Source organism: Eumetopias jubatus, unplaced genomic scaffold, assembly GCF_037043125.1.
Source record: "Eumetopias jubatus isolate StellerSeaLion01/CBP00866 unplaced genomic scaffold, mEumJub1_p1.0 scaffold_5, whole genome shotgun sequence".
NCBI lineage: Eukaryota > Metazoa > Chordata > Mammalia > Carnivora > Otariidae > Eumetopias > Eumetopias jubatus.
This window is the reverse complement of record NW_028274811.1, coordinates 62,336,346-62,353,166: the sequence shown is the minus strand read 5'-3', so window position 1 is coordinate 62,353,166 and position 16,821 is coordinate 62,336,346. Positions and strand designations below refer to the sequence as shown.

Sequence of the window (16,821 nt, the reverse complement as noted above, 5' to 3'; positions counted from 1 at the left end):
GTGATGGGGTAACTGGGTGACGGACATTAAGGAGGGCACATGATGTAATGAGCACTGGGTGTTATATAAGGACTGATAAATCACTGACCTCTACTTCTGAAACCAATAATACATTATATGTTAATTAAAAATAAACTAAAAAGATTAGAAGTATAAAATATAAAGAAAAAATTTATATACTGGAGTTTATTAAAAATTTTTACTCTTCAAAAGACAGTGTTAAGGGGCACCTGGGTGGCTCAGTCGTTAAGTGTCTGCCTTCTGCTCAGGTCATGATCCCAAGGTCCTGGGATTGAGGCCCGCATCGGGCTCCCTGCTCTGCAGGAAGCCTTCTTCTCCCTTTCCCACTCCCCCTGCTTGTGTTCCCTCTCTCACTGCCTCTCTGTCAAATAAACAAATAAAATCTTAAAAAAAAAAGACAGTGTTAAGAAAACAAGAAAGGCAAGCCACAGAACAAGAGAAAATATTCACAATACATATACACAAAGAACTAGTATCCAGAATACAATAAATAACACTAACAACTCAATAATAAGAAGACAACTTAACTTAAAAATGGTGAAAAGAGCAGTCCACAAAGGAAGATATACATATAGTTAATAAATACATGAAAAAAATGCTCAGCATCTTTAGTTATCAGTAAAATAAAACCACAATAAGATAAAAGCATCATGGTACAGTAATCGAAATAATTAAAACTTTTTTTAAGAATCTACTCTTTGGGCACCTGGGTGGCTGAGTTGGTTGAGCACCCAACTCTTGGTTTCCTCTCAGGTGGTGATCTCAGGATTGTGAGATCAAGCCTTGCGTCAGCCTCCACAACGGGAACGGAGCCTGCTTGGGATTCTCCCTCTACCTCTGTCCTTCCCCTGCACTTTTGCTCTCAAAAAAGAACCTACTCTTAAGCTCTTAATATCATAGTTACTCACATTTTTCTGAAAGTTAACGTGAGATTTCCTGGATGTGAGACAGAGTATTAGTAATTCATAGCAATAACCACATTGGTTCCCCTTTTAACCCAATTCTTCTGCCTGGGCAACAGGATGAGAGCCAGATGTCATCCTGTACATACTGGGATTTGTAATACAGATGAGGAACACCAAAATTGTGAATCTGGGAATCTTTTAGTTTATGTAAAAGAGAGACAGAGATCCCCCTTAACCCTGAGAAAGGGAAACATTTGCTTCCTTAGTGTCAAAAATTTTCCTTGGCACGTGAAAAGAGAAGAGTACCAGGTACCTACCTCACAACGTAAGCTGATGAGTTTTATCAGCCTCTAGATGGGAATAAATAGGTCACCATAAAGGTGAATGTAAATAATGGTCTCTAAGAGGAAGACAAGCAGCCTCTGTGGGTTTCCAAGTGCTGGAGTACTTCCATGGTCCTGAGGTTCATTACTTCTTTTTTTTTTTTTTCAAATTATAGGCTATGTTTTTCAGATTTATTTTCAAGTTTACATTGCCTTGTATATTGTTTCAGAAAACATATATATCATGCATATACATCTTTTTTTTATTATGTTATGTTAATCACCATATATTACATCATTAGGTTTGATGTAGTGTTCCATGATACATTGTTTGCGTATAACACCCAGTGCTCCATGCAGAACGTGCCCTCCTTAATACTCATCACCAGGCTAACCCATCCCCCCACCCCCTCCCCTCTAGAACCCTCAGTTTGTTTCTCAGAGTCCATAGTCTCTCATGGTTCGTCTCCCCCTCCTATTCCCCCCCTTCATTCTTCCCCTCCTGCTATCTTCTTCTTTTTTCTTTTTTTTTTAACATATAATGTATTATTTGTTTCAGAGGTACAGGTCTGTGATTCAACAGTCTTACACAATTCACAGCGCTCACCATAGCACATACCCTCCCCAATGTCTATCACCCAGATGCCCCATCCCTCCCACCCCCCACCACTCCAGCAACCTTCAGTTTGTTCCCTGAGATTAAGAATTCCTCGTATCAGGGAGGGCATATGATACATGTCTTTCTCTGATTGACTTATTTCGCTCAGCATAATACCCTCCAGTTCCACTGGCATCATTGCAAATGGCAATATTTCATTCCTTTTGATGGCTGCATAATATTCCATTGTATATATATACCACATCTTCTTTATCCATTAATCTGTAGATGGACATCTTGGCTCTTTCCACAGTTTGGCTATTGTGGACATTGCTACTATAAACATCGGGGTGCATGTACCCCTTTGGATCCCTACATTTGTATCTCTGGGGTAAATCCCCAGTAGTGCAATTGCTGGGTCGTAGGGTAGCTCTATTTTCAACTTTTTGAGGAACCTCCATACTGTTTTCCAGAGTGGCTGCACCAGCTTGCATTCCCACCAACAGTGTAGGAGGGTTCCCCTTTCTCCGCATCCCCGCCAACATCTGTCATTTCCTGACTTGCTAATTTTAGACATTCTGACTGGTGTGAGATGATATCTCATTGAGGTTTTGATTTGGATTTTCATTACTTCTTGACAGGTAAACACATTGGTCTAAGGTGGTGAATCTCTTACTAAATCCAAGGCTTATCTTTTAACCCAAGTCCCAGTCAAATTTGTTCAGAAATTGCTAACTATGCAGAAACAAAAATATTTTCTTTACAGTCAGTGACCATACCAAGTGTCAGTAAGGATGTAAAGCAACTGGAACCTCCTCATACAATGCTGGTGGAAAGGTAAATGGTACAATGACTTTAAAAAACAATTTGGCGGTTTCTTAAAAAGTTAAACATGCACATACCATATGATCTAGCCATTCTACTCCTAGGTATTTAAGAAAAATGAAAATATACACTCCTACGAAGCCTTGTACATGAATGTTTAAAGCAACTTTCCTTGGAAAGCTATTTAAAAACTGGGGCAAAACAAATTTCCATCAAGAGGTGGATGGATAAATAAGTTGTGGTATATCCATATAATGGAGTACTTACCACTCAGCAGTTAAAAAGAAACATCACTTTGAAACATGTAACAATGTAGAATATCAAAATCATCAAGCTAAGTGAAAGAAGCCAGACTAAAAAAGAGTATACACCATATGACTATATTTATTTACTTATTTATTCAAGATTTTATTTATACGTTTTAGAGAGAGTGTGTATGAGCAGGGAGGGGCAGCGGGAGAAGGAGAAAGAATCTGAAGCAGACTCCGCACTGAGCACAAGCAGGGCTTAGTTCCCCAACTGCAAGATCATGACCTGAGCCGAAACCAAGAGTTAGACATTTAACCAACTGAGCCACCCAGGTGCCCCTATATGATTATATTTATAGATAATTCTGGAAAATGCAAACTCACCTATAACTATAGAGAGCAGGTCAGTGGTTACCTGGAGGGCTGGGAGTGGCAGGAGGGAAAGATTACAAAGGGGCACAAGGAAACTTTGGAGGGTGATGAAAATGTTTGCTGTTTTGATTGTAGTAATGGTTTTGTGGGTACACAAATATGTCAAAACTGATCAAACTGTACTTTAAATATGTGCAGTTTAGTGTATTTTATTTACATTTCAATAAGGCTGAAAAATAAGAACGAGAAAAAGCTAAATAACTGAAATGAGAAAATGTGAAAAATTTAAATACAGAAAGGATGATGCAGCTATGTGACATTATAATGTCTAGAAATTATAACAACTCAACATACATTATAAAACCAAAAAAGCAAAAGTGGATAGCCATAAAACGTCCAATTACAAGCTTGAAAAAAACATCACACAAATGTAATCTCATTTATTTAGTCCTATTTATCAAGAAACAGAAATGTCAGCGATTGAGCTGAAATTTATCGTCATACTATTTATGGGGAAAGGGGAAGGGTATTTACAAAATAAACCAGATAAAGTTACTAGGAGAATTATCTTTTTTTTCTAACATTATAAGCTTAGACACCTTAGAAGCATTCATTTATGAACACTTTATAAGCTAATTTATTCAGTAAAGCAGGTCTCCAAAAGGGCCTTTCTCTAAGACTACTCTGATAGCCTGTTACAAAGTACTTAAAATACTTTAAAGAAATAAAATTTATTTCTTGAATAGTATTTTACAAGTTCGACTGGTCACTTATTTTAACAGAAATTTCTCCACTTCTTCCAAGGAATCAGAATAGCTTAGCTATCCATAAAATGACTCTGTAGCTGTTGAACTAAACCTCAAAGCAAGGCCATACTGAGTCCACCTAACTGCTGTCCCTTTTTCCCGATGGAGCAGCTCAATGGCCTCTAAGCTTCTGACACTCCCAAGAGCTTTCTCCAGCAGTCCTGGTTTCAGTGAGAGCTGTTAACATGCTCTGCTGCAGAGTAAAGAACATGCCTGATTTCAACAAAGCAAATTCAACAACGATTCAGTGAGACTCTTCCAAGAGCCAGGCATTGCACCATAACCTGGGAACATGAAGGAGAAATACAATCTAGCAAGTCACTCAAAAAAGAACTGCTTTTACTCTTCCAAGCACCCTAACCTCCCATGTTTAAAACAGACTCTGAGGGACGCCTGGGTGGCTCAGTTGTTAAGCGTCTGCCTTCGGCTCAGGTCATGATCCCAGGGTCCTGGGATCAAGCCCCGCATTGGGCTCCCCGCTCTGCGGGAAGCCTGCTTCTCCCTCTCACACTCCCTCTGCTTGTGTTCCCTCTCTCACTGTTTCTCTCTCTGTCAAATAAATAAATAAATAAATCTTATTAAAAAAAAAAAAAACAGACTGTATTCTTCAGACTATAATTGCCTAAGTTCAAAATACCCCCAGATGCTCAGATTATGCTCTATATTCACTATTTAAAAAGATTTCCGTAGCAAATCTGTCTGCCAACAACTTGCCTTTCCCTGAACATTTTGTTTCCAAGCATTAAAACAAGGTCACCTTTTTTAAATCTGTGCTTTTGACCTTACATGGTTATGTCTTTACTTGGATTTATTCTTTCAGCAACTCCCTCTCTGGTTCTTGAGAACCTAAGATTTCCTTGCCAGCATAGCAAAGGCATCTCACTAATGTCCATGATTCACAGGAATGAGGGATGGTCTCAGTATCTGGTCCCTGCATGTCTCATGTACTGGGAAGCCTTCCATTCATCCCCATGGGTGGGCTGTCCAAGATGCCCACACACTCGCCTGAACAGGACTCCAGGAGGTAGATGCTGCTCACTCAGGACTCATCCGAGTAGAATATGTAGGTGGTGACCAAGAAGAAAACCAGGTCCCACCCAATCATTCCTTTGTGCATTGTGAAAACCAAAGCTTCCCTAGGTCTCTCACCAGGTAACCAGGCATAGACACTATTTTACTCTGGTTATCATTAGTATGTTAGGAAGATAATACTACTACTTCGAGTAGCACTTGAAGAGTTCTCAAAGTTCTCGTCCATACATTTCACCGTTTGATTTTCACAGTGCTATGAGGCAGGGCCAAGAAAGAGAAGGTAAAATATCATTGTTAAACACATTTTAGGCCCCAGCTCTATTACCAAATAAGCTGTGTGATCTTATCAAGTTTCTTAACCTCTAGGAGCCTTGATTTTGGATGGTAACAGTCTGTGACTCAATAGTACCCTGAGGAATAGCAGATATTGTGCCTGTCAAGTCCTCGCACTGTGCCTGTCCCAAAGCAAGTGCCTCAGGCCTGTTACAATTAATAGATATCATTATCTCCATTCACAGATGATGATCCTATGGCGGCTCCTATTTGTAAAGTCACAACGCGCACTGCACTGGCAGAACTGGGACAAGAAGCCAAGTTTTCATTCTTTCTGTCTCTGGGTTCCCAGTGATCATTAAGATTTCTAAAGCCCAGCAAAAAAGTGTGGTGCTCTGATCTTCCCCACAAATACCCAGGGGTAAGAATAAATGGAATCAAGGTGGGCCAGTCAGCCACAGATAGGCAAGATGATCCCCAGGCAATCAGTCTCTCTCCAGGCAGCTGGCCACAAATAAAGAGCCCTGTAGGGAATTAATTAGAGCCCAAGGGAAAAAGGCCCAAGCTCTCAACAGTGCTGGAGTCTCTTCGGTAGTCTGTGCTGCCACAGAATAAACAAATCTGGGAGGACTCTGGATGCTTATACTTACAATTCCTTAATTCCCTAATAAGAGATAATCACTCTGAATAGCAAGATACTCACTAAAACTTGTAATATTAATACAATCCACTTTTACCCATCACCAATAATTTTTAAATGAAAAGTAAAGTTCAGGAGTAAAAAAGTATTTCCAGCCCAAATATATAAAATGAATACCCCCCCCACACACACATACACACACACACACACACACACACACGCACACACACAGAGTATACAAAGCATTCTGTCCATCTAAACCAGGCCAGGACAAATGCAGACAATCTTCCAAAAGCTTTCATTACACTAGCAAATGTTGAAAGCAAGGAGATTTACAGAAAGCAAGTGGGATATGCCAGACTTACTCTTCCTCGACCAAAACAAATACAAGCAAAAACTTTTCGCTTGGATGACTAGAAAGCAGAGAAAGGTACGGGAAATTGATTTCCTCTTCAAAAGGGATATTTGTTTAATCTGCTTATCTCATATCAAAAGGAATTATTAAAATCATTTTGAACAAATGTCCTAAAGAATTCTCTGAAATATGGCCATTCAAAGGTACCCTTGCACATATGCAAACTGGCAACGTCCCACAACTTCAGAACACTCCCTCGAATCAGAAATCTGCCCTGGCTAGAGTCAGCCTTCTCTTTTTTCACCCACTAGAAGATGTATGACTCTGCTCCATGATGCATGATTTCCTCCTGCTAGGACAAAAGTAGTATGATACCTCACATTTGAAGTTGATACCAAGCCTGGAATCCTGTTCATTTTTCAGAATGAATTTGGAAAACCTTCACGTTTACAACTCTGATTTTCCTCAAGGTATTGTAACAAGAGAATTGCTGGGGGGAATTTTTTTTTCAATTAATTTCTGACTTTTTTCTTTTATTTTAGACATTAAACATTTCATAAGAGATGCGTTTCAAGTTCACTACAAATGAACCTACTTGTACCATTTTCTGAATCGTCAGAAAACTTGACCATCCAGTTAACAGATTACAATCACCCTAAGGGCCTCCAGCAAAGCAATCAACTTACATGGCACTTTCTTCACTGCAATTTGAGTTGCTAATGTCCATTGTTGCCGCCTGGCCAAAAGCTTCATCTGTAAGGTCCAGCCAGGTCTGATTCTTAAATTTTACTGTTATTCCTTTGGCCCAGAAAAGAATGCAGGGAATTCCATCCATGGAGACATTGATTGGGCTATGATGGCTGAATGCATTCCAAGGTTCTTTTTCTAAATGTCCTTGTCTGCTCGGAGTGTAGCTGAGAGTCTAGTTAACCAAATAAACAAAATTTAAGAGACAGGTTTGTTTCCCTGGCACAAAAGGTTTCTTGGAGTAAAAGGACTAATTTACAACCGGTTGAAACTTTCATCTCTCTCACTCCAGAGTCCATGTTACTGTGGGACAAAGGAGATGATAGGTGGGCCCATCTTAATCATTTAACAAGCCAAAACTGATAGATATATCTGAAAGGTCTATGAGCCTAGTTCCACACAGCACCCAAATTGGAAAGGGCTAAATTATTAAAAAAAAAAAAAAGCCGACTTTGCAAATAATAATATTAGCAATATAGACTCAAGAAGTTTCCAGGCTGGGAGAGAGAGTGGGGATGAATAGGTGGAGCACAGATTTTTAGGGCCACGAAAGTATTATTCTGTAAAATACCATAATGGTAGGTAGATATCATTATACATTTGTTAAAACCCATAAAATGTACAACACAAAGAGTGAATCCAAATGTAAACTATGGACTTTACTTAATAATAATGTATCAATATTGGCTCATCAACTTTAAGAAATATACCACAATAACACAAGATGTTAAACAAAGGGGAAACTCAAGGCGGAAGGGATTGAGGGAGCATATGGGAACCTTCTATTTTGTTCAATTTTTTCTGTAAACCTAAAACTACTCAAAAAAAAAAAAAAAGTCTAGGAATTAAAAACAAAAATTCACCATGCCATGAACTAATGGCAGTAATCTATCTCTTCAGAAAATAGGAACCCAAATAAGGCAAGATTTTAAAATAAAGAAATTAATATGTTAAGCAAACAAACATAACAAGAAGTTTCTAGCTATCAAGCCTAATTCTCCAGACCACTAATATCCAATAGAACATTCTGCAACATCGGGTATGTTCTATACCTGCACTGTCCCGTGTAGCAGTCACTGGCTTTCTGTACCTATCATGGCACTGGGAATGCGGCCAGTGCAACAGATTAATTTTTTAATTTTACTTAACATTATTTCATTTGAATTTAAATTTAAATAGCCCCATGTGGCTAGTGGCTACTGCCTTAGACAGTCTCTCCAGATCATGTAATATACAAAAACTAGCAGGGTCTTCTAACATCATTCTTCATCTTATGAATCCTGAGGCAGCCTGAGACAATGCACTTCAGTACTTGACTCTAGAAGTCACAAATATCTGACAGAAGATCCACTTATCTAGATCAACTAGTCCATACCGATTACTCCAATCTTAGTACAGATAAAAGAGAAATTAAAGAGGCAGCAGCAATCCAAGCTTACCAGGAACCAAAGATAAACTATTACTATAGTGATCCTGTCTGGAAAGCAACAAAAGTAAAACTGAGTATTGTAATGAAAATATACAAGAACAAGTAAAACTTTAGTTTTTTATTTACTAGAAGACTACTATAATACATTTCCCCATCCAAAACTTAAGCAAGAATGTTAGTTATTAACAAAAGTATTATTTATATTTTCACAGACCTGATTGAAATGTGTTTAAAAAAATTTTTTTTTAAAGATACAACCTAGTTTCCTAACATATCCATACCTGTGTGATTGGTATTGTTGTGAAATTCTGGATTGGATTCATATCTCCATTACTCAGCTGATCTGTCAAATAAATGATATGAGTACAAAGGCTAAATGTCACTGATTTATTAATGTACCTGAAAGATACGAAAATGCTAAGCACTGTAAAATATGCCAGGCTTGAGCCTCTTCTGGCTCATAATTTGGAATACACCAGTTTAAGAGATTTTTACATGTAAGACTCCTGCTCCAATCACCAGTATTCAGTGAGGCCCACCACAAACAACACCCTTCTCAACCCTTCAAGGAATCATACAGGCAAATACAGGTCTTACCGTTTATAACCACTTCTCTATTTGAAGATGTTCGAGAGATGAAACTAGAAAAAAACAAAAATAAAAAGATGCTGAACAGATATCTATATATCAGATTTCATAGGAAGTTTTAAGGAGGATATTTCAGTTTATTACATCTCAAGAGAAGACAGAAACTTACGTGTCAAAACTGTCCACTTTTTCATACTGAATTTCTGATTTAAAAAAGTAATATATGTTCTTCAAAGAAAATAAGAAAAAGTCAGAATTTTTTTTAATTTGTAAATATAAACCCTAATTCTTATCCATTGAATATTATTATTGAGGGCCTACCATGTGCCAAGTAATGTACTAAACACTGAGGTCTAACCAAAATAAATAGTAACCAAATAATAAAGCAAATAAATAATGAAACATAAAATCTTTTACAGTGAAGTTTTATAGTTATTGTACTGTTACCATATTAAAGCAAAAATATTCATTTTTTTATTAAAAAACAAGACAGACTCTATTGCCAAAAAACTTTTTCTGAAAATTATGGGGATATAAATTATATATCCTTCCAGTGTTTCACTGTACACACACACACACACACACAGATGTACACACACAACACACATAAATTTACTTTTTATAAAATTCAAAAACAGATATGTGTAAACAGCCTGTTTTGGAGCCTGCAAAATTTTTTTCAACTTAAAAAAATATCACAAATATTTTCTCATGTAATTATATATTTTTCTGACATAATTTTTTTAACTTTTTAATTCCCATTAGTTAACATACTGTGTTATATTAGTTTCAGATGTACAATATAGTGATTCAACAATTCCATCCATCACCCGGTGCTCAACATGATTTTCTAACATAATTTTGAATTCCATGTTGGTATTACATCACACAAATGTACCAATTTATTCAACCAAATTCCTATTATGTATTTAGGTTGTTTTCAATTAACAGACTATACTACATTGAACCTTATTGTGGAGTGTTTGTTCATACCCCCAAGAAGTTCCTTAAGATAAATTCCTAGAAGTGAAACTGCTAACTTAGAAGATCTACGCATCTTTTTATCATGGAATATTGTAAACACATACAAATATAAACAGAAAAACATAAGCCCTCTCCCCACCCCCATGTACTTGTACCCACCATCCAGCTTTAGTAATTATCAAGGTATAAGCAATCTTGTTTCAACTATGAGCTCACCCATTTCCCCTCTCTGGTATTATTTTGAAGGAAATACCAGAAATTAATATGATTTAAGTATGTATTTCTAAAAGATAAGGACTTTTTAAAATAACTGCCCAATTATATCTAGAAAATATTAATAATTTCTTTAAAACTATCATGCCAGTGCTTAAATCTCTGATTATGTCATAAATGTCATAAAAATTTTGTTTACTGCCTATTTAAAATTTTTCAGAACTTGTACCTTGTAGTATATAAGAATGCAGATCAAACTCTGTATTTAAGCGATTGCTATCCAAGACCTATATGTATAATTGTTATATAAACTCAATATATTTACAATTAGAGAAATATATATATATATATATATATATATATATATTACATACCATGGTCCATATGCAAAACATAACTTTAGTTCAAGAGTTACTAAATTTGTAACATAAAGTGCTTTAAAATGAATTATATGGAACCAATTACACAATGAATGCACCATTCTCTTGGTAATACAATCTCTATTATCTAATGAGAATTTGTGAAGATGACAAGTTGGTGACCATGATATCTACTCATTGCTGTTAATAAATTCATGCATGCATACAAACTTATTCTCACTTTATCAACTTTACTGAGATATAATTTAAGTACAATAAACTACACTGACTCAATGTGTATAACCTGATGAGTTTTGGCATACGCATATATCCATGACACACCACCATAATAAAGATACAGAATATTTACAAACCACAGAAGTTTCCCCATGCACTCTTGCAGTAAAGAGATGTTCCCTCCACTTTCAGCCTCAGGAAAACTAAATAATGGCTTTCTGTCACTTTAGATTAGTTTGCATTTTCTAGAATTATAAATAGAATCATATATATTCTTCAGTGCTTGGCTTCTTTCAGTCTATACATAATGATTGGAATTCTCTGATGTTGTTATATATATTAATATCTCATTCCTTTTCATTACTGAGAAGTATTTCATTGTACGGATATACCACATTTTGTCTCTCTAGGCATCCACTGATGGACATGTATGGTGTTTTGAGTTTGGGGCTACTACAAATAAAGATATAAATATATTTGTGTACAGGGCTTTTATGGAATATTTTTTGGATTCTCTTGAATAGATACCCAGAAGAATGGCTGAGTCATATAGTAAAAGTTTAACTTTTAACAAAACTGCCAGTTTCACTATATGAGCTTTTCTGTGGCTCCACATTCTTGTAATATTTGTACTGTAAATCTGTTCAATTTTATCCATTCTCATAGGTATGGGTTGCTATCATATTGTAGTTTTCTTTTCCATTTCCCTGATGACTAACGAGAATGAGCATCTTTTCGCCTATTGACCATTCATATATTTTCTTATGTGAACTCTGTGTTTAAATCTTTTATCACATTTTTAATTAACTGTCTCTTCTTATTGAGTTGAAAGAGTTCTCTGTATGGATACAAGTCCTGTGTCAGATACATGCATTGAAAACATTTTCTTCCATTGTCTTGCTTTTTCATTTTCTTAATGGTGACTTTCAAAATGGAAACATTTTAATTTTCATAAAGTCTAATGTATTTGTTTTTCTTCTTCTATTGTCTATGTTTCTGGGTCTAAACCATTTTCTTAACATAACGTCACAAAATTTTCTCCTGTGTTTTATCTAGAAGTTTTAAAGTTTTAGCTTTTACATTTAGCTCTGTTATCCATTTTGAGTCATATTTGTGAGATGAGGTACTTGTAACATTTTAGAACCTGGATAAAGAAAATGTCCTATTAGTTTCCAGAAATTAGAAAAAAACAAACAAACACAAGAATCATACAAGGATTCGGAAAATGTCTCTCTCACACCCTTTCACGGACGCTAGAGGAGGATGTGCTCAAGCAAAGTGAGAGGAAACCCAGAAAGAGGAAACTGAGGCACTAATCAACAGAGACTCTAACTTAGAAGGGTGAGGAAGAGAAACTTCAGGATGCCTATTCCTTATCAGACCTAGAGAGCATCGATCCAGATTGCAGTGAGAGGACAAAAGAGCTCCAAAGAGGAGACATAGAGGGAGGGCTCTAGGTAAAAGGATTTGAGACGCTACACTACATGTTAGATGAGGGGACTTGTGAAAAGAATTAAGAATATATATATTTTTATTTTTCTTGAAGATTTTATTTATTTATTCGACAGAGAGAGAGAGACAACCAGAGAGGGAACAGAAGCAGGGGGAGTGCAGAGAGGGAACACAAGCAGGGGGAGTGGGAGAGGGAGAAGCAGGCTTCCCGCGGAGCAGGGAGCTGGACGTGGGGCTCGATCCTAGGATCCCGGGATCATGACCTGAGCCGAAGGCAGACGCTTAATGACTGAGCCACCCAGGTGCCCCAAGAATATATATATTTTAAATATTGCAAATGGAAAAGGGTAGTAATTTTTAACTCAAGAGAAAAGGAAAGAGCTGTATAAAGAAAAGAGAAATATTTATAGTATGCTAACTGGCTTGTCAGTGAATAATACACGCACAGTCACACTGATGCCAGCACAGATTTAACTGAAAGTAGTAATGTAACTATATATTAGACGGGCAGGTGGATGAAGAAAAGGAGGGTGAGGGCAGTGTTGGAGGCAAAAACTTTGTCAGCAATAACAGGAAGTTGTTAGACAATGTCTAAAATGTATAAATTGAGGGGTGCCTGGGTGGCTCAGTGGGTTAAGCGTCTGCCTTCAGCTCAGGTCATGATCCCAGGGTGCTGGGATTGAGCCCCCACATCGGGCTCCCTGCTCGGCGGGAAGTCTCCTTCTTCCTCTCCCCCTTTCCCCTGCTCGTGCTCTCTCTCTCACTCATTCTCTCTCTCTCAAATAAATACATAATCTTTTAAAAAATAAAATTAAACGTGTAAATTGAGAAATCCTCTACACATATTTAAATAATGTGGCAGTGTTGTGGGTTGTAGGATTGTTCCCAACTCCCTGGAAATAATCCGAGATGTATATACCCTTGCCCTTGGCCATATGCTTTGCAGCACCTCCCTGTAGGTAGAGAGTATTTCCTGCCCCATGGTAAGTCTCAGCTATGTGTCTTGTTCGAGCCAACGAGCCAACGGAACATGAGGGGAAGCAACAATGTACCAGCTCTGCAGACACTTTCTGAGGTACTGCATGTGTCTGCCACCTCCTTGTCCCCTTCTCTCTGCCATGATGACAGTGTGCCCAAACAGGGGCTGCTCTTTCAGTCTAGGTCTTGGAATGACAAGACATGGGAAACAGCTGGAGCAGGCCTGCAACAGCCCACTGAATAGCTATCAACATGTAACATGAGTGAGAAATAAATGGTCAAGACGGTAAGATTCTGGAAAACTGGAGTTGTTTGTTACTAGAGAAGCTGACTAAATGGGAGACACTTTTTTTTCGATAATTTATGATGTGTCTTGGTAACACCTGATTTTTTTAAAACCACGATGGATTTTTTTTAATTTATTCTTTTTAAAAAGATGCCTTCTGGGGCACCTGGGTGGCTCAGTCAATTAAGCATCTGACTCTTGATTTCAGCCCAGGTCATGATCTCAGGGTTGTGAGATGGAGCCCCATATCAGGCTCCACGCTGGGCATGGAGCCTGCTTGAGATTCTCTCTCTCCCTCTCCCTCGACCCTTTCCCAACCTCCCCACTCTCTCTCTTTCTCTGTCTCTAAAAAAAAAGAAGAAAAAAAGATGTCTTCCTTTAAAAATTTATAAATTAGCATTCTGATTGATAGTCTCTGGTGAGTAGGATTAGCATAAATCAGTCCTCAGAGCCCAAATACACTTAGGAGCACTAAGAAATTTAATTTCCTGAGCAGCAAAAGTGAGGCTCCAACCGGTAATCATGTAACTACAATAGAGATGTGCTTTAGCTAAAAGATCTCTATCTTACCTAAATTTCAAACTCTGTACTGCAAGTTCCAAAGTGACTGAATACATGAAAGAAACACTAATACCCAAGCAATACTTCTTAAGAGCTTCAAGCTTTCTAGTAATATCATCGTACACAAACAGACTTTTAAAATTTCTTTAATTTAAACTTCATTTATCCAAAAAGCACATTTCATGATACAGGGTTAAGTATTCAATTTTAAAATGTCTTAATGAACAAAAAAAGAAAATTATGAGATATTTCATCTAAATAATATGAAAATTTATCAAGTCATTTGGAAATATCTAGTTAGCAGAACAGTTTAATAAAAGTTTCCTGAATAAAAGTATATGAATGAATGAATGAAGAGATGGATGGATGAGCTACCAAACTGATAATATGCTTGGCTTGAGACTTTGCTCTACTCATTAAAAATTTCCATGTGTTCACAAATGAAAAGTTTTTAGAAGACAACAAAGGCTTATTTTCATTTCACTGAATCTATGGTTATGAACACACAATAATGCTGCTATACTTCTTTTTTTAAATGAACTATAATTTAGATAGGCCTTTCCCATACCCATAAGACTGAATTAACAAGGTTTTATAGGAAACCATAATCTCAACCAAAGATAAAATATATATACATTTCGGGACACCTGGGTGGCTCAGTCGGCTGAGCGTCTGCCTTGGGCTCAGGTCATGATCCCAGGGTCCTGGGATCCAGTCCCACACTGGGCTCCTTGCTCAGTGGGGAGCCTGCTTCTCTCCCTCTGCCTGCCTGCCTGCCTTCCCCCTGCTTGTGCTCTCTCTCTGACAAATAAATGAATAAAATCTTTAAAAATATATATATATATACATTTTTCACATCACTACATAATCTCTGAACTAAAGTAAGATTGTAAAGAATTAACTGGTTAAAGTTATCTATATGAATAAACTGAGTAACACTGGTTAAATTTTTTTTGAATAAATAATAAAGAAACAAAACCTATATTGTCTCTAAAAATATTCCAATCTTGTCCAGTAAAAGGGATCTCTGCAATACCTTTGAAAAGTAATCAAGAGCCCGAAGCTTGTAGCGGCTGGTGCCATATTTTTGTAGTCCATCATGAGTCTGCAAAGTAATGCCTTCATGAAGGTAAAGGTGAAACAGCTCTGCCATGGGTCTGTGCAGGAGGAAGACCATATTCTCACCATGGCCTCTGAGGCCCTCAGAGACCTGCTAACTGTGCTCACCTCATCTGACCTCTTCCCGTCTGTTCTAGCTACACCAGCAGTCTTCAGTCCAGCTCCTTGAAGGCTTCATGTTCCCTTCTTGTCTCATAAGAGTCTTAGCACTTGCTGTTCCCTCCACCTAGAATGTTCTCTAACCTCCTCTTCCCCCTCCTCCTAGGTACTCCCTCCCTTTGCTACAGATTACAGTTAAATGTCACTTCCTTAAGGACACTCTTCCTACTATCTCAGACCCGTTCAGACCCGCCTATTATATGTGCTCATAGCCTCCCACACTTTTCTTTCACAGCATGATTCACATTTGACTAATGAGAGTACCTCCTCCACTAGACTGAAAGCTTCATGAAGGCAGGGACTATTCCTGTTTTGCTCACCAGTGTAGACCCAGTACCTAGCACAGCACCTAGCTATTTAAAAGTACCAAGTATTAAAAACATATGTGCTACATGCATGAATGAATGAACAAAGTCTGAAAGGGAAGTAGAAAATGAGAGATCACACAGGATACTGTGTGAGAGGCAAAATATTTCCTTTTGTTAAAGGAATTGTTTTAACCCAGTTTGAGGAAGAAATATGTAAAGAAAGAGTGGTGACCCCTACTCTCTCTAAGCTTAGGAAACAAGTATTAATTTAAAATACAATCATCCTTCCTAGAGACTTAAGAACCTTGAATGGACCCATAAAAATGAAAGATATTTTAAATTTCAGATCCATGATTTGAAAGACATTCACAAAACAGCAACTGTTGTTTCTTTCATAATAAATTAATATGCTATATTTTTAGATTCAAATGATCATTGATTGATGTGATTTCTAGGGTCCCTTCCGAAGCTGAGATTATTTAAACCCATTAACCTTGCTTCAAAAACATAATTGGGATTTTTATGTATTTGGTGTACATTTTATCAGTGTAATACACAAATCAGTCATCTCTGTACAAATGAAGTAAGGAAACCTTACTAAGCTTTAATAAGCTAAGAGTAGTATAGGTCTCTTACTATTCGAAAATGAGCTTGAAGGAAAGCACTAACTGATTTAGAAACAATGGGGGAAACAAATAGAAAATGCCTGCACTTACAGTTTTTATCAGCTGGTGACTTAAAGATTCTTTAACACAGTTTTGGCAGACCATCCCACTTGGCACTACCCTTTGTGTTCACACTAAATTCCCTGATGTATTTATTGGGATGGCACATAATGAGCAATTAGGAGATATAACATAAGTTAATTGCTATTCAGATTCTGAATATTCTCCCTTATAGATAAATCTCTGTAGTTTCCCTTATATGGTATGGAAAGAGCCAAAAGACAAAGGATACAGGAATAGAAGTTTTGCTTGTTAATTTTAAGCAGTATGTACTCCAA

The 16,821-nt window shown here is 37.3% G+C and overlaps 1 protein-coding gene across 2 annotated transcripts in view; it reads right to left on the bottom strand.

Moving 5' to 3' along the window:
* The window catches only part of ATP6AP1 (ATPase H+ transporting accessory protein 1), a 40,571-nt gene that overhangs the window by 9,499 nt on the left and 14,251 nt on the right, over positions 1 to 16,821 (bottom strand). For both annotated transcript variants that reach the window (XM_088023382.1, XM_028114437.2), the window contains 3 exons: positions 9,172 to 9,215; positions 8,856 to 8,917; positions 7,085 to 7,320 (listed from right to left, as the gene is read on the bottom strand). In XM_088023382.1, coding sequence (XP_087879508.1) covers positions 7,085 to 7,320; positions 8,856 to 8,897 — 278 coding nt within the window. In that variant the 5' untranslated portion in view covers positions 8,898 to 8,917; positions 9,172 to 9,215. The remainder of the gene's footprint in view (positions 1 to 7,084; positions 7,321 to 8,855; positions 8,918 to 9,171; positions 9,216 to 16,821) is intronic.